Source organism: Sebastes fasciatus, chromosome 10 (assembly GCF_043250625.1).
Source record: "Sebastes fasciatus isolate fSebFas1 chromosome 10, fSebFas1.pri, whole genome shotgun sequence".
Taxonomy (NCBI): domain Eukaryota; kingdom Metazoa; phylum Chordata; class Actinopteri; order Perciformes; family Sebastidae; genus Sebastes; species Sebastes fasciatus.
The window spans coordinates 17,597,994-17,616,439 of NC_133804.1; the positions used below are offsets into that span (position 1 = coordinate 17,597,994).

General features: G+C 41.3%; 1 protein-coding gene across 6 annotated transcripts; it reads left to right on the plus strand.

Annotated features, from left to right (window-relative positions):
• Positions 1–7: 7 nt before the first annotated feature.
• ganabb (glucosidase II alpha subunit b) lies at positions 8–17,912 on the plus strand. Of its 6 annotated transcripts, none has more exons than XM_074648652.1 (25): positions 8–62; positions 1,056–1,157; positions 1,972–2,080; positions 3,594–3,721; positions 4,181–4,360; positions 4,525–4,590; positions 7,143–7,200; positions 7,319–7,400; positions 7,545–7,641; positions 7,779–7,959; positions 8,067–8,220; positions 8,987–9,222; positions 9,365–9,491; positions 9,672–9,751; positions 10,477–10,617; positions 10,888–10,984; positions 11,095–11,196; positions 12,578–12,821; positions 13,463–13,527; positions 14,002–14,078; positions 14,215–14,289; positions 14,388–14,501; positions 14,592–14,701; positions 14,882–14,982; positions 16,404–17,912. In XM_074648652.1, the coding sequence occupies exons 1-25, from the start codon at positions 43–45 to the stop codon at positions 16,511–16,513; spliced, it is 2,856 nt and encodes a 951-aa protein (XP_074504753.1). In that variant the 5' UTR covers positions 8–42; the 3' UTR covers positions 16,514–17,912. The 6 variants fall into 6 exon arrangements, with proteins under 6 accessions (XP_074504753.1, XP_074504757.1, XP_074504758.1 ...); XM_074648654.1 differs by lacking the exon at positions 8–62 and adding an exon at positions 92–139; XM_074648655.1 differs by lacking the exon at positions 8–62 and adding an exon at positions 225–328.
• Positions 17,913–18,446: the final 534 nt, after the last annotated feature.

An 18,446-nucleotide genomic window follows, 5' to 3' on the forward strand; every position in this document is an offset into this window, starting at 1 on the left:
TGCGGCGTGAAGTGGGCGGAGTCAGGCGGAAGCATAATCAAGATGGCCTCCTTCCCTGAGAGGTAAGACAAAGCAGATCCTCCGTGTTTCACCGTGATTTTATCATCGTTTGATCCGCTATCAGCGCGGTATCCCCCAGGTATTATCACCATGTAAACACTTTAGTAGGCGTGTAAGCAAATATACCGTTTCAGGGTTAAACGGCCGCCAGAGAGGGGGATTATTCTGGAAAAGTCTCCGATCACCTCAATTGAATTAGCGGATTGACAGACAGCCGCTGTTAGCACGGTTAGCTTAGCATCATTAGCATCATCCTGATCAAGAAGAGGTAACTAAGGACAACGCTGTTGTCAAGACAACCAGCCGTGACTCCGTCTGTAAGACACTGATGTATTATTGTGGTTAAATCAGTCATTTTTGCCTGTTTCTGGTGTATTTTGGTGTATTTTTCCCCCAGAAATCCGAATGAATGCTAGCTAACTGTAGCCCACATTAGCTCATACGTTAGCTAATGCAGTCATGGCTTCATTTCATCATCATCAGCCGGTTTTGACAGGAGTGTGAAGGCCGGAAATGAGTCTTTACATGCAGACTCCAGGGTCTAAAATGGATTTTTAGTATTTTGATTTAACCTTTATTTAACCAGGTTAGTCCCATTGAGATTAAGAACCTCTTTTCCAAGGGAGACCTGGTCAAGAAGGTCAGCAGCAAGAACACCAAGTTGCAGAAATAGAGATAAAATACAATTCACAAACACTAAGATGGGTTTCTTGATGCTGTTTTTAAATGTTAATATATGCACAGTGTGCAGCTGCAGCAGCAAGATGAGGAGGAAACGGGAAATGGGTTAGCTGCTGCTTGTGACAAAACCAGGCGCTGTCTTTCACCAGAGGACGCCAGCACACAGAGATCAAAGTCCAGCTCTTTATATAACCTCAACTCCTGAATACATACTGTAGTTTGGGTCCTCTTGGGTAATTACTTGGGCATTGTTCAACCAAGATATGAGTCAATGCATTGGAGAGGTGACCATCTAAACTTGATTTCCTTTGAAGGATGGCTCCTGTCTTGCTGCTCTGGCTGGCCGTGTCCCTCAGTGGGACGTGGGCTGTGGACAAGGGCAACTTCAAGACCTGTGACCAGAGTGCCTTCTGCAAGTGAGTACAAGATGGAAATACATCTGCTTATTTGAAGCACACTGTTACTGATGCATCACCGGCAGGGAATGAAATCAGCACCTGCCACCTGCCAAATACAGGTTAAATGTTGGCTGTGGCAGGTAAAACGTTCAGGTCACCTGCCACCATGGGAGATGGTTTTCCTTATATTAAGAAATATTAGTTTAAAAAAGCAATTCCTAAATTAAAAATAGTCAGGGATTAAGGTTACATGATGCATATTTCTAATGTCTGTTACCACTGACTCAGTGTTTACTAGAGGTGGACAAAAAATATTGAGTATTGCAATATTGTGTTTTGTGATACTGTATTAATTCTCAAAAACCCTGTATTGAATTCTAATTAACAGTTTACATACAAAGATTAACTCAGGAAACACTTTACTTTATTTGCAAAGATATGCAGATCCTACTATTCTGATTGGATAAAAGTTAACTTTTTATGATTAGATTTTATGCATATAGCAGTGTTATTTATACTATGATAGTTTTCCTAAAATAAGATTTTTAAAAAATCACAATATACCACCTTACTTACAGTATCGCAATGTATCACAATATATTGCATCGTAACCCCTGTATCGTGATACGTATCTTAACGCCAGATTCTTGCCGATACACAGCCCTAGTGTTTACGGTTCTACAGCGTTCTACATAGATTTCAGAAGTGGCAGACAAAACAATTGTGTGGCTAGTAGAAATGTTCAGTGACCTGCCACAGTGGCATGTGAGGAAAAAACTTAATTTTAGACCCTGATCACCGGTGTCCACTCTTGTTATTAACTTTTAAACAGGCGTCAGCGAGCGTTGATGCCCGGTGAGTCCCCCTATCGAGCCCTGCTGGAGACCATGGAGCTGACCAACACCAGACTCACGCTGCAGCTCATCAATGACAACAACAAGGTAAATCACACATAGAGAAGCAGTTCACATCGGCTGTTAGAGGGATAAACTGCTTAACATCGAGTCTCGTAGATGTACTTTAAAGTCACAAAGGCCTCAATTTAATTTTTAAACTGTTAAACCTGCAGTAGGCAGAATGTTTCTGGCATCACTGGGCAAAAATTCCATAATAACCTTTCAGCATATTTTAATTCAAGTGCACTGAGAGAAACCTAGACTTCTGCTCCTCCTCATGGCTCTGTTTTCAGGCTTTAAAAAATCTAGACCGTGATGGGAGACTTTGGCCAATCACAGGTCATTTCAGAGAGAGAGAGTTCCTATTGGCTGAGTCAGCTATCAATCACTCGCAAAATCTGATCAAACGGTCAAACTAGGCAACGCTGATTAAATATGAATCAATATTCTGTTACTGTAATTTCGCACCTCAAATGTTTTCAGAAACATCTGCTGTTGCACTGTTTAGCTGTAAAATCTGATCTGTAGGTCACTTGTAGTTTTCAGACCATGTTGGGATTTATTTATATTTGTTTGTGAATATATGTGGAAATGTGCGTGTATCTGGCATTGGATTCCATCCTTTATTATTTTTATATCTGTCTTGTAAAGCACATAATGAGTTCTCATTTTGATAAGTACTTATAAATGACCTTCATTATTATAATTATTATTATTATCAACCACACAAGATGTGTTTTGTTAACAGATGAACCCTTCATTGCACAACATGAGACTAATATCCTACAATCTAGCGTTAAATATTACAATTACACAGAGAGTTCAGACTTTCTACAACCCATAGGGTTTGCTCTCAAAACTAAGAGCCAATCAGCTCTTTGATCAGGCGACAGCCAGGCGTTTCCCATAATGCCCTGGGTCTTGCAGTCGGTGCAGAGCAACTGCGGCACCTGGCTCTAAAAACTGCGGCCGCCTAGATCTCGTTAGGTTATCGTTGCCCACGTGTGCATGACGTCAGTGCGATTCAATATCGATTCTGCGTAGGCCTGGCTCATCTTGAACGAGCCTATTCTCAACATGGCTGCCGAACAGCTGGACGGTAGACTCCAGCTCAGCTCTGATTGGTCATTTTCCTCCGGTCTGTGAAATCTTGCAGATGCCGTTAGGAGCATCGAAGGACACAGAGTCATATGATTTTTTTTTCAGATTACCTATCTCATGCACTACTGTCATGATATAGTGACCGTTTTATAAAAATAACTTTTTTTTAATCATATTTGCTGCAACTGCAGCTTTAAGCCCGTTCCCAGATCGGGAAATTTCCATGCTATTGGGAAGGCACAAGTTACCAGTTTCCCTTATTTGTGGCGTCAAAACCAAACCTAACATGGCAAACTCAGTGTAATGCCAAAAAAAAACTGGCCCTTGGCTGAACCCGTTTGCCGATCTCTGGCTCTGCTGTAGTGTTAATGAGATAATAATGAAATTCCTCGGTACCCTCTTTTGGTTCTCCTGTAATCTCCCTCTCTATCTCTCTCTCTCTGCATTTGTCTCTCAGGTGCGTCTGCTGCTCGAGCTCTACCGTCTCCAGGGAAACATAACACGGGTGAAGATTAACGAGCTGAAGCCACTGAAGCCTCGCTATGAGGTCCCAGACGTGCTCATCAGGGAGCCGCCCACCGAGCCGTAAGTCTCCCAATGATACTTACTGACTGTGTGGGGTGGGTGGGAGGTTTTTGATATGAAAGAATCAAACTGAAAAGGCAAAATTAACCGTTTTTTGTGTGCAATTGTCAGTTTTATTAAGGTAGCCCTAAATCACAAATTTCTCTTGCACGCTCTATTTGGATCGGAAAGAACCGTATCAAGAAGATTTTATTTGACTGTAAATATTTAGAGGAAACGAAAACATCGTCTACTGTAGGTCGAGGCATGTACCAACGGTGCATTCAAAACTCGATTGAAAGGTAGCAGGAATGTTATAACTGAAACTCTGAATGTAAATTCTTCCAGTGAAACAAAACAGCCCATTTGAAAAATTTAGACAGACAGTGAGTAGATAGTAATTGATTTCTTTGTCCTCACCTTTCTTTTTCTAAACCAAATTCTGTCTTTAACATCACTTCCTCTCTCTCTCTGCCCCAGCCTGTCTCTCTTGTCTCAGGACGAGAACGGCGTGGTGCTGTCCCTGGGCGCGGAGTCTCAGAGGGTCATCGTCAGCGCCCGGCCCTTCCGATTGGACATCATGGAAGGGCGAGACGTGGTGATGTCTCTGAACTCGCGTGGCCTTCTGGCCTTTGAGCACCTGAGGATGCGCAAGGACACGTGAGAAACCACGCATGCACACACATTTACAAAATGCCAGCCCGTTGTTTTAATCCACGTCCTCACTCAGTGGATGATTTCTATTTTTGTTCCCATGAAATGGTTTTGTTTTTTGAGTATTGTCTCTGACTCGTTGTTCTGTCCTCTTCTCCCTATCATCCTAGTTTCTCCTATAAAGTAGCTAGCACAGTGGCTAGCGTGTGGGATAATATCAAGAGGGTATTCTCTAGGTAAAGACCCTTAAGATTTGTAAGTGTGTATTCTGTTCCTTGTGCTAATGCTGCCAATAGTGAGACAAATCGTAGGGACTCCCATCACACCAAGTACAGTGTTGACCCCCCCCAATAAATGTGACTGAGAGTGAGAGAGGGGTGTGGGTGAGTGTATGCATGTCGGTGTTTGATTTGATCCATGATTAAGGGGTCAGTCCAGCCCCCTGTTATCATCCTCATATTTTTGAAGGATCATTTAAACTAATAATAGAATAATTGCCACGTAGGATGTAAATTTTTCGCCTCATTTCATGAAACAAAGAAAAAAATCATCCTGATCATGAAAAAGCACATTCACCTGAATGATGTAGGGTCTGCTGTGCCGACCAGTGATTTTACTGTCCTGTCAGATCAGTGTCCGGTTGACTAAATCGTCTAGTGCCACTCCAGCAGATCTAACATTGCAACTGCATGACTGACTGCGTGTCTTGACCAGTTATGTTGACTTAAAGTAGTTCTCACGCTTGCTCAGCTCATGAGCGCTAACTGCGATAGATGAAATATAACGCTAGTGGCAGCAGGTGTGAACCAGTTTAGACGGCACATAAAAACAACGCTTTTTTTGTCTTCCCACCAGATAGTAAAGACTCTTATTTTCCGGTGCTGCAGCCCAGTTCCCAAACCCAACAGCAACATCTCTCTTTGTGGTTATGCTTCAGTTTGCATTTCAGTTAAAGGGGTTATAGTTCTCTGAACTGGGACACTTTCTGCAGTTTTTCTGGGACGGTGCTTCTTTCGAGCCCTAAAGCCATGCTCTCATTATTGCGGAAAAACAGCTTTTGTAGGCGCCCTCATCATTGTGTTTGTGGTGTATTGTGACAGTCCTGCACTTATGTATCCGATATTGTTGCAATATAAGATGGAGGCTAAATGAATGAATAGTGTTACAGAGTGAAACTGCACAATAACATCATATTGAGACCAAACTGAAGACGTTTGCTGGGTGAAACACTACTGTTAACGTTCACATTGTGACCTGCAGGTCTTTGAAAAAGTCCATTTGCCTGATATGTTTAGAAACTAATGACAGAGATTTTACAAATCAAAGTCTGTTTACAGACTTTACTACTACATATATAACAAAAAGTTGTATAAAGCCTTTTGTGGCTCCAGATGGAGCTGCGCAAAGCCTGATGAATTGCCTCACATGATGTCACCTGAGTCTGCGTTGGTTGAGGCTGAGGACTACAAGTTTGGAAATGAAATAAAAAACAGTTGGTGTTGAGTTAGAAAGAGGTGATACTAGACTTCTGTAGTCTGCTCCTCTTCTCTGCTTCAGACTAGCAGCTTGAGGCTACATTAACCGCTACTTGCATAATGCTGAGTTCCATTGTCCTCGGAAATCGGAGCTGGGAATGACGTGACACCGAAGTTGACCGCATTCCAGTACAACAAGTCTCTAAACTAAATAGCGTTTCCTTCAGCCAGGTTAGCCATTGTTAGCAATAACAGTTGATAACAACACATTACTCCGTTATGTTTTGGATACAAACACCGTCCACAGATAGAAGTTGGACAGTACTGCGTGTACGACTGATTTAATGAGACACAAATAAGACAGAAGTACTAATAAACAGCATCTTAGATTTTGAGTTTGGGGTTGGTGAGCTTCTTCCAGCTTTGGAAACCAGTTGGAAATCCCACTTCAGGGGCCATTCCAGTTGAAATTTCTGCCTGGGAACTCAAATGGAAGGCAGCATAACACACCCAAATCTCCAGGTGAACAGTTGGCCGTCGAGTTGTATTGTGGGTAATATAGGCGCCAGGTTTTGACGATTAAGAAGAATGTGTGGAATAAAAAAAAAGACAATATCTCTGGTTCTGCAGCATCGATTTTGCGTTTGTTTTAAACCGTCCATCATGAGTCTAGTGCAATGCTAAATTGCAGTAGACTGAGACTGACACTACAAAATGTGGAGTACTTTGCACAGACTCCCCACTCACCCCACAAATCCTGTGCGGCGCATCACAGAACGTGCAACGCAAGAGCCTTGTTTTTCTGCTGAAATGTGAATATGGCTTAGCAGGCTTTCAAAATGCAGTTTCGCACCACTGCCTCTTACATGTGCGCTGCTGCAGATCACGCTCTTACACAGCTGTGTGATGCTGCCAAAATTTTAGCAGTTGGTGCAATGCTATGGCCTCGATCACACCATGCTATATGGGGGATCCACCGGGTACCAGTTGGTTCTGTAAGGAGCCCTGTGGGTGTTACAAGCAGCCGCCTCTAGAGATCCTGTCCCATAATGCCTAGCTTAAAGTAGCCACAAGGTAGGGAGTTGCTCAGTCCCCTTTGTCATTAAAGTTAAGACAATCAAGACCGTGTAGAGTTTTTGTTAGATGTCATTAGAGTCAGGGAGTATTCACCAACCTCCCTGTTTGTACGTCTTTTCCTTTAATCATAGTTTAATTATACCTCCATATATTGTCCCAGGATAGACTTTGCCAAAGTGACACATCTTTCTTTTTCCTACATCCCCTATCTCCGCCCTCTTTGTGCCGTGGAGCAGTCAGGCAGAACCAGAGGCCGAGAAGAAAGAGGATGCTGATTCGGCAAACCAGGCCGAGGTACTACATACTGAAATACACTTTCTTTTCCTCTTCCTCTCTTTATTTTAAATGTACCATTTCTACGCCGTATCTTCTCTTGTAAATGACGTCACTGTTCTCCGTGTTTGACTGCCAGGCAGCAAAAGAAGAGGAAGAGAAAGTAGAAGACGGCATGTGGGAGGAAACGTTTAAATCACACTCAGATAGCAAACCTAATGGTAAGTCCCACTTCTATATTTTAATTTAGTTTAGCTTAATTACTATTGCCATACTATCTGCATCTGTTAGTGAGGGGGTTTTAGGGTGATGTTTTTTAGGCGTAACTCTCCTTTAACTCATAGTTGTTTGCGCTTGCCTCACAGGTCCATCTGCTATTAGTTTAGACTTTTCGTTGCCGGGTGTTGAACACGTCTACGGCATCCCAGAACACGCAGACACCCTCAGACTCAAAACAACGGAGTGAGTTTCAACAATAAGTCGTGTTTCACATACAAAATGAGGATGAATTTCCTTTGATATTGAATGGCACATGCACCGTGGTCAGTGTAGTCTTCACTGCACTGGATCAAGCCTAAGTGTGTATTTTTCTGTTCCAGTAATGGAGATCCGTATCGGCTCTATAACCTGGATGTGTTCCAGTACGAGCTGAATAACCCTATGGCCCTTTACGGCGCTGTCCCAGTCATGTTGGCCCACAACGCCCAGCGGACCACCGGCATCTTCTGGCTCAATGCCGCTGAGACCTGGGTGGATATCAGCTCCAACACAGCTGGAAAGGTATGTCCCTTTTTTCTGTCTCCTTACTTCATGGGACCTGAGCCAGCAGCGAATGTCTGCTGCACCAAAGCCCAGTGCTTCACTCGCTCACTTTTGTGTCTTTCCAGACCGTGTTTGGAAAAATGCTGGATTATGTTCAAGGCTCCAGTGAGACTCCACAGACAGACGTGCGTTGGATCTCTGAAAGCGGCATTATCGACGTCTTCATTATGCTTGGACCAACAGCCAAAGATGTCTTCTCTCAGTATGCCTCCCTCACAGGTAGGAAGATGGATCATCGGCCATTCGCACATTTAAAGCCTTATTTCCCATGTTTTCCCAGGACTCGAGGGCTTCCTGTAGTTTAGACTGGGTGCACAATTATTACTTTCAATACATGTTCTGAATACTAAAGTTAAAGGAACTGTTTCATCAGAAACAATTCAACACATTTTTCATTTGGGTCAACTACGGTTGTCACGATACCAGAAATTTAGTAGTTGATACCAATATCAAACTAAAGTAAAACAATGACTCCCATGTACTTCAACATACACTCCTTTATTACTGTTTGTGTATTGGTTGTTGTTAGGATGTTAAACAGGTCATAATTCCCTCTCTATATCTATTTTATATTGCTGTGAAAACATCTCCTTCAAACCTCCTTCCTTGTGATAGTGAGTTTACTGCATCCCAAACATATTGGCATTTTTGACATTCTAATAAAGAGACACAGTTCATGTAAACATTGCTGTTTCACTTAAATCAAGTTTGTGATTAATTATGAACAGAATTTAATTTACTAAAGGGGTACGATGGTTCAGACATTTAACACAAAGGCATTGGCTCAGTTTTTAACCAGTCTTTGGCTTGTTATTTCACCCCCGGTATCCACCAAAGATAAAGACAAGATAAAGTTTGAACATGTTGTACAGCTTGATACCAGTATGGGTATCTGTGTAGCCCAATAAAAGATCAGCGTTTGACTGACCTCTTCAGTCTCAGTTCCTCTCCTCACGTCTTCTTACCTCCTCCTGTCGTCCATCAGGCACCCAGTCCTTCCCTCCCCTAGCTGCTGTTGGCTACCACCAGTGCCGCTGGAACTACAATGACCAGGAAGACGTGGCTTCAGTGGATGCGGGCTTTGACGAGCACGACATCCCCTATGACTACATCTGGCTCGACATTGAGCACACGGATGGCAAGCGCTACTTCACCTGGGATCCACATAAGTTCGCAACACCAAAGGAAATGCTGCAGGGTCTAGTGGACAAGAAACGCAAGGTACATACGACAAATAATCCATCATCAATCCAACAAACCTTAAATCTCAGTAAAGTAAATGACCTGCAGGCGCCTTATTGACAAGACGTACACTTTCAAGACTTTCTGCTCAGTCTTCTTTAACTGTGTTTTTTTTTAATAGATGGTGGCCATTGTGGATCCTCATATCAAAGTAGACAGCAACTACAAGATCCATAATGAAATCCGCTCTCGGGGTTTCTATATCAAGAATAAAGATGGTGGAGACTACGAGGGCTGGTGCTGGCCTGGTAAGAGACAACTCGGCATCAATCACCAGAAAATGTGTAGAAAATGTATTTGTAAATATAAATCATGAACTGGATCTTCACTGAGAAACATGACATTTATACTGACGTGTTTCTCAGTGTGATTATTACAATGAATATTTCTTTCAAATTGCTTTCTGTACTTGGGATGATGTCTTTTAGGTAGCGCTGGTTATCCAGACTTCACCCGTGCAGACATGAGGGACTGGTGGGCCAGCATGTTCGCCTACGATCAGTACGAGGTGAGTCTGAAGACACTTGTCTCTCTGTCGCTCAGCTAAAGACTTTTTAGTTTTGATTTGATTTTAGTTTTGACTTTTCAGTTTCATTATAGTTTTAGTTAGTTTTCAGACTCGTTTCAGAGAGAGGGTTCCTTTTACAAGCCCACAGGGGTTATTCATGTTGTTGTATAGCTCTTCTCTTTTATTTTATTTTATGCACAAATAAGAACTACAGGGTGTGTTTGCTAGTTTTAGTGTAGTTTCTGTTTTCAGGAAGGTTTAGTTTGTATATTATTTTTGCAGTATTAGTTTGTTTTTGTTAGGGCCGGCTGTAATGTCTCAGAAGTATGTAGCTATATATACATACAAAATACATGGTTAGAGAACTGTGTAGGAATGGCCTTAATGTTTAATCTTGGCTCTACTTTATTCATGCTGTCTCCTTTTTCCAGTAGTGATATATAGCTAAAACTCAACAGATCCTTTTCTTAAACCTTTATCAAACTGGAAAATGTCACAAGCTCTTGTTCTGCCAGTGTCATTAGCATATTCTCATCTGGGAGCTGCCAACTACAACCCAAGTTTTCCTTTGTTGCTCATTTTTAGGCATCTGAAAGGATTTTTCATTTGTAATTTCTGCACACAGGTTTATCGACTCTGTTCATGGATTTAAAATGGCACTTTTTCCATAATGTAGTCAGTCCGGCCTCGAGACTTAACATCCACAATCTCTGTCCACTCTCCAGGGTTCCATGGAGAACCTGTATACATGGAACGACATGAACGAGCCGTCGGTCTTTAACGGGCCAGAGGTGACCATGCACAAGGACGCAACGCACGGAGCCTGGGAGCACCGTGACGTGCACAACTTGTATGGCCTCTATGTGGTGAGTGCACGCAATCTTCTTAACTTTCCATCCTCCTTTATGATTTTCAGTCTGGTTGAGTATTCATGCACAAACGTAAGTACTAAGTACTGTTGCGTTGTTGATTTATCAGAGAAAAAGACAGAATGTGAGACATTTTTGACTTAAAATAGTCTTAGTGATATGGTTTATACTGTCATGGTTCACAAGTTGCTTTGAAGGAGAACCCAACTATAAAAATCTGATGCTATGGGTAAACATACCACTGATTATCTTGTGTACAATCTGCAGCAAATGGCCACAGCGGAGGGTCAGATCCAGAGGTCAGGAGGAGTTGAGCGACCCTTTGTCCTGACCAGAGCCTTCTTCGCTGGGTCACAGCGCTACGGTACGTCCCTTTTACTGCTTTGACTTTTCTTTCTACCTGCTAGTAACCTTTTGTGTCAGGCTATGTTAGCACAAGACCTTGAGAGTTAAAGTGTGTGTTTGTGTCTGTAGGTGCTGTTTGGACGGGAGATAACGCTGCTGAGTGGGACCATCTGAAGATCTCCATCCCCATGTGTCTGAGCCTGGGCCTGGTGGGAATCTCTTTCTGTGGTGGTGAGTTTTATCAGTCTGCTGTTACACTGCTGGTTTGTCCTGTTTGTCAGCATAAACTGACCTTGACTTGGTTGAAGAACAAAAATATTAAGTTTTGTGGCTGACTTTTTAGTCGGGCTGCCCCCCGTTGGTCGATTAGTCGACCACTTGGTCGTTTTGATCTTAGTTGAGTAGTAGTTTTTGAAGATTTCTTTAGCCAATTAGTTGTTTTTTTGAGCACATCTCTGGTAAACACCAGATGTAAAGTGGTGTTTTTATGTGATTCTTTGTGGAGAAACTCAGTTTTAATTAAATCAAATAATCGATTAGTCGACTAAGAATTTCTTCGGTAGAGGAAAGCCCTACTTTTTTGTTTGATTTATTTGAATTTTTTATACACAACATAACATTGGACAGTAAGATATGATACAAAGATAAGAAGAAAAAAAACACATAACAATATATGCATTGTAACAAAATACACAAATATCAGCAAGTCATAGCAGAGTCAGAGAAAAAATAAAAGAAACATTAGCTTTTGTGGTTGACTTTTGAAGCAGTTATTTTGTTTGTCAGAGTTTAAGACTTTACAGTACAATGTAACCATGTGTAGTTCCACATGGTTACATTTTAAAATGTTAAAACTGATTTTTATACACCATTATTTTATACACTAGTATATACTAGTTTAGAATATGGACATATCCTCATTACCATGTTTCAGCTTTTTTGATTAAATAAACCCTTAAAAACAAACAATGAAATGGAAACTAGCGCTCTGCAGCAATTTGTATTATTAGCATAAATTATAACATTTAGATAACCCTTAAAAGTCAACTTCCTTCATGTCTGGGCCGCTCCAACAGATTCAAAAGTATTTGGTATTGCTGCCCTTTAGAGCTTACATTTAACTATGATGAAAGGGATATAATATGCATCAGTACCATCTTAAACATCAGCTGCCACAGAGTCGCATTGTGATCCTAAAAATGAAATGCATTTGTTAAAATCAGTATTCCGAAAATAATTTGACTTGAATCTTCCTGCAGTGTTTGTTAATGTTGTCATGGAAACGTGCACTGATAAACTGAATGAGGTGTTGCCATGGTGAGAGCACAGGTTCCCTGGGTAATCTAGCTGCAGTTATATATAACCGTTATGCTGGCTGTGTGTAAGAGGCTCATATTCATGATCAGATCAGGTGTTTTATGTCGTTGCAGCTGCGTTAAATAAAGTTGATTGAGTACAAGAAAAGAGCGCATTAAATCCCCTCCAGCTCTAAACATAGAAGCTCTCAGGAGGTTGTTGTGTCTGGCTGTTTTGTTTCCCCAACACACTTTATTTATATCATCCTCTGAACAGCCCAGATCCGACACTAACACTGACCCCGTCTGTCTCACAGCTGACGTTGGTGGTTTCTTCAAGTCTCCGAGCACCGAGCTGCTGGTGCGTTGGTACCAGACGGGGGCGTACCAGCCCTTCTTCAGGGCCCACGCCCACCTGGACACCCCCCGCCGCGAGCCCTGGCTGTTTGGTCCGGAAAACACGGCGCTGATCCGTGAAGCGGTGCGCCAGCGCTACACCCTCCTGCCTTACTGGTACCAGCAGTTCTACCACGCACACCGCACTGGAGAGCCCATCATGAGGTGAGGACAGGGCTGGAAACATTGTGTTTGTGTCTCTTTCGTGTCATCTTTTATGACGCCGTATTAGGGCCATTGTTAGCTCTGCTGAAATAAAAGACATACGCCTTTGTGTATTCAAAGATAGAAATTGTTCGTCTCTACTTTCCTGTAACTTCTATAATATTAGTACTTATATTCATAAAAGGACACGTTTAGAAGATGAAAGAAAACGTGTATGTACCTTTCAGGACCTTCTCCTCGCTCAGTTTTCCGAGTTTTTTTTCTCATAAATTTGCCACTTTAATCTCAGAGAATATACAAGTATTTTTCTCATAAATTTATGACTTTAATCTTGGAAATTCTGAATTTTCTCTGAATATTACCCCCTCCCCCTTCTCCGTAATTGTTATTTTTTTACCTACAATGGCCCTAATACGCCGTCATACATCTTACCTGTAGTAGTGAGTTATAAAATCATCTCCAATCGGTGTGCATTATTTGCCTAAAACAGAGAAATAAAAATTCAACACAGAATTTGTCCCCTTATCTTAATTATAATTATTTACGATATCCCAATGCACAGAAATACTTCATGTTGTTGGTTTGAATTAACTGCAGATTTCAGTTATATTGTGAAATCATGTTACTCATCTCTGTTTCAGACCACTGTGGGTGGAGTATCCTCAGGATCCTGCTACTTTCGCTCTGGATGACGAGTTCTTGATTGGTGAGAAACAAAACAACAAAAGCTTTAATAATAAAGGCTTTTTAATACTTCCGTAGTAGTTCAGCGAGTGCGTTTTACCAATTTTCTTTTTCTTACACTCGTGAGCCAAATGCAACATAACTTCATTCTGCTGTGCACTTGCCATGTGAATAATATGAATGACGATAAAGTGAATCTTGAGGTGTGTGGAGCCTGAAGCCACAGTCCTCTACACTCTAAGCCCGCACACTTTTTAGCAGTTTAATCAAATGCGAAGGATTTAATTTAAATCCCTTTTGTAACTGTACAACGCTCAAATAATCGGTTTTACTGGGGATTACTCACAGTACAGAAGCTAAAGAAGAAGCTCTAACTTCTGTTTCACTGGTACTTGGGGAACAACTGAGGTACAAGAGGACAGACTAGAATGAAAACTTGAAATCATAAGTTACAGTAAGACAGACTTGGTTTTAACATTGGTTAACTCTGCTACAGGGAGAGACCTGCTGGTGCACCCGGTTACTGAAGAGGGAGCCCGGGGAGTCACCGCCTACCTGCCTGGCAAAGACGAGGTAAGAGGAAGAAGCACAGAAGCTTGAACACATCTTACAGTATCTGATTTTCCTGGTGTTCTGTCAAGAAAAGGTGATTCAGATGTCCTTGGTCTTGAAGAAAGCTTGTCTTAACTTGTGTGTTTGTGTTTTTCAGGTTTGGTTTGACGTCCACACCTTCCAGAAGCACAACGGGGCCCAGAACCTTTACATCCCTGTCACCATGAGCTCTGTAAGACGCACAATTTCTACATATCGAGGCCCTCCACATCCTTTAATAGTTGCTTGTTTCCTCTGGTGTTAATATGGAGCTTCCTGTCTCCTTCTCAGATCCCCGTGTTCCAGCGTGGCGGCTCCATCATTCCCAGGAAGAATCGAGTTCGCAGGTCCTCCTCCTGCATGATGGACGATCCCTACACTTTATATGTGGCTCTTAACCCCAAGGTAACTCAATTGCACATACCCCAGTGACAGCTGCTGCTATTTTGACATGTTACATTGTCAAACTTGACGTTTTGACCTTTTCTTTGACAGAGAACTGCAGAGGGTGAGCTCTACATAGATGATGGCCACACCTTCAACTATGACAAGAAGGAGTTCATCCACAGGAGGCTGTCTTTCGCCAACAACATCCTCTCTTCTGCGTGAGTGATCACTAAATATTCTCTGTTTCAGTTCAGTAGAAAACCTGTATAGGCTCCTAGATATTTCAGTTCAGATCTTTATTGAGCCACAAACATACAATTATGATTTGTATTATAGGGGTTACTTAATAATGTGTGTGTTGTATAAATATTAAATCCATGTCTCTGCTCGGTCCACAGTAACCTGGCTCCAGATGCCCAGTTTTCCACCCGCTCCTGGATTGAACGCATCGTCATACTGGGAGCCAGTAAGCCCAGCAAAGTCACCCTTAAGACTGCTGGTGAGTGGCCATACAGCCCCCCTTCTCTCGCGTGTTTATTCATTTAAAGTCATAGACTGTATGCTGATCAAAGGAATCTTTTGACATGCCTCTAGCTATTTTACAGGAGGCAGCTCAATATTTTGTTTAAGAGTTTAAAGTGTCAATCCTTCAGGTTTCATTCCTGGTTGACTGGGCAACATCTGTTCACTGGTGTTAACAGCAAATGTGGTTTAATACTACAGGTCCCAGAATGCTGGGGGCAGCAAAACGAACTATTGATGTTTTAATAAAGAAGTCAGGAAATAATTGGCCTTTTTCCATCAGTCTGTGTGCAACTGTGATCTGACTTAATGCTGCACGCGGTGCTGAGTCTGCGAACAGCGACAGTGAAAGCAATTGATCAGCTCACTGTTGCTGCTCCCGAGTCTTCCATTACTCCCTGCAATATTTCAAACTGATCAGCCGTCAAAAAATGCTGAAAATGACCGCTGTCTTGTTTTGTTGACGCTTTATTGATGAGCAATATCAGTCAGTGTCAAGCTCACCGACAAACACATCACAGTTCCTGTGACTGCTTCATCATAAAAGTCAAGTTTTGCCAGTTAAATGCTTTTAATGTGAAGCTGCAGCAGCAGGAAATGTTCAGTATGCGTTAGCAGTAACTTATTACAGCATTTCTTCCGAGAATGTCGCCACAGACAACCGTTTGGTAATACTGCAAATATCTAAATGTTGCAATACTTTCATCAGTGGGCCGTTGGCTCAATCACTGTTGTGTTACCTCCTTCAGCGATAGATAGTTACTTAACAGACGTGAATTTAAATGAAAACCTTTGAGATTATTACTTTAATGATTTAAAACCCAGTCCGCTACAGTGGAACAGTCTTTCCACTAACCTTGACTGGAATGAATGTGAACACAGTTTAAGGATTCTCTGAAGAGATGGATGCTGAATAGTTTATAACTTTCTCTTTTAACCAAGGCAACATGCGACTTCTGTTTGTTTTATGATTGATTTTTCATGAATATCATCTTGGCTTCTCAGTTCTCATTTATATTTGGCTGTTCATGTGCCTCAAATTATAATACTGAATGTTTTCTTAAACACAATTAAACTTTGTGTGCACCGTAACGTCTTCAGACAGAGGTTTGGAGAAGTTAAAGTGTGAAAGTCTGTTAGAAAAATGACGTGTGTGAAGGTTTGTTGCAGTCGCACTTGATTAAATGACGCCGGGTGAAACTGAGTGCAAACGTTTTCAACTTGGGTGCTGTTTCCTGGAGGTGGTCGTTTTTTCTCAGCCAGTCGTATTTCATCCTCAGGATTACAAAGATCTTATAATGCCATGTTTATTTTAAAGATTAACTGTTTGACTAATGTGAGATCATGATGAGATTCACGTACCTTTCCTCTAATACTGTCTCCCTCTCTGTTTTGCAGATGGTCAGGAGAGCCAGCTAGAGTTTGACTTTGACGCCTCCATGTCGGTGTTGACGCTCCGCAAGCCCAGCATGAATGCAGGGGAAGACTGGAACGTGATGCTTCAGTAACCATGGAGACGGGAGAGGAGGGGAAAATGACTGAACTGGACTGAACAAGAGGAGGGAGCAGACACAAGGCGCTGATGCCCATGACAGCAAGACAACAGGATAGCCATCATGGAAAATAAACACACAGACAACACATTAAATACACAGTTTTCACCCCTACACACACACACACACACACACACACCCATGTAGACCTGTCAGTCGAACTGAGCCATTTGACGTCGCTGCCATGTCCCTCTTGTGTTCAGTCACGCTGTAATGCCTAACAACAAAAAGAGGTTACTACTAGATAGATAATTATGTTTGTCCCATTTTCAAATAGATAACAATTGAGAGAAATCATGTCATTGTAATGAGTCTTTGGGGTAAAGAGAGAAAACATTAAGGCACTCTTTTTGTTTTTTCTTTTCTTCTTTTTTTTTTTTAATCATCCACTTTGTTCATCCAGAAGAAAGATCACTGTGGGGGATTGTTTGCTATTTAAAATGAAGGTTCACATTCGAAGCACCTGCTCCACCTGCTGGTGATTCCCTCTATCTGCTTCTGACTTGATACAAAAAAAATCCATTCCACCCCTCTTTAAGCCAAGCACTTGAATCAGCCCAGAGCTCGACCTTCTTTACTCGTGCCACATTTTATATATTTTGCAGAGGGCTTGCCAACAATCTTAACTTCCCTCCAGCAAAATGGAAAGAAATAATCATCTTTCTTAGCAATCCTGGCCAGCTGATTCTTGTTCAGCCTCTCCCTGAGCTCGGCAGTGATCAATTTGTGTGCATGGAAATGATTGCTTATCATTGCTTCACTATGGAAGTGATCGGGTCGTTCAGAGAGGAGATTTTCAGCCGTTCTTTTAAACAAACTTGGCAGACGGGAATCGCTTCAGGGGACTGAACCACTGATGTTTGCGGATCATCCTTTTGACGTGCTTTCTTTGTTTTATCGAATTCTTTTCCCAGCGTTGTTTACTAGATTATTTTTAATGCACTTGAGGAGTGAGAACTAAAAAGTTGTTTAGATTTTCATGTGTTTACTAGATGTCGGGACCATGCAGGATTTCCAGTGTGTCATTTGGATCCTTGAAAGGTGTTTCACTAGCAAATGTTCATTTATCGATCCAAAATAATGCACTCTGAGCAGTCATAAATATTCCAATGATTCCCCGGAGACCCTGGATTGTGTCCCGTCTAGTCAAATCATTGGACCTTTTAGGGGTTTTGTTGTTCTATGAGTTTGTCTCCTTGATTGTTTTTATGATCATTAATGTACATGTTTGCTGCAATTTTGTTGGTGATGGCTTAAACTGGTGGAAATGGAAGTGAAGGATCAAAGTTGTCAGATGTACTCTAAAAGATGAGACCAAGTGAAAATAAAATTGACCAAATGTAAAAAGAAAAAAGGTCCCTGTGTTTGTTTTTTTTCTTTCCTTCCTAACTACATGTTTAATTTCAGTATAAGAATCAGGTTTATTGCCAAGTAAGTTTTCAAATACGAGGAATTTAATTTGGTGTATTGGTGATATACAAGAAACAAATAAAGAAAAAAATACAATAAAAATGCTATTTAGAAATAAAGAAAACACAAATGAATTATGTAAATTTCATCTGCCAAAAACTGGGATTGTTAAGTGAGTAATATATCAATCTTTGTTAGTATGATGTGATATAAAAGAAACTTAAGATGAATGTTGAAATAAATGTTTGATGTAATGCTATATTTTAGTCAAGATAAGAGTGGTAATAACATGCTGTATATAATACAATTATTTATTACTTTTGGGAAATTCCATATTCATGAGGAAAAATGGTCAGGAACCAAGCCAACTTTCCTGCTTTTTATTAATGAATTCAAACAATTAAGTACCAGCATACCCAATGTTAAAAACAAAAAAAGCTTTAAAGACTTTTAATTTATTAAATGGATATAATATGAT

Bases quoted from the DNA above. Each gene is read 5' to 3' on its own strand.
- ganabb (XM_074648652.1), top strand. From the start codon at position 43: ATGGCCTCCTTCCCTGAGAG. The intron at 7,642-7,778 runs GTGAGTTTCAAC...TTTCTGTTCCAG, and splicing joins CTCAGACTCAAAACAACGGA to TAATGGAGATCCGTATCGGC. The intron at 14,983-16,403 runs GTGAGTGGCCAT...TCTGTTTTGCAG, and splicing joins AGTCACCCTTAAGACTGCTG to ATGGTCAGGAGAGCCAGCTA.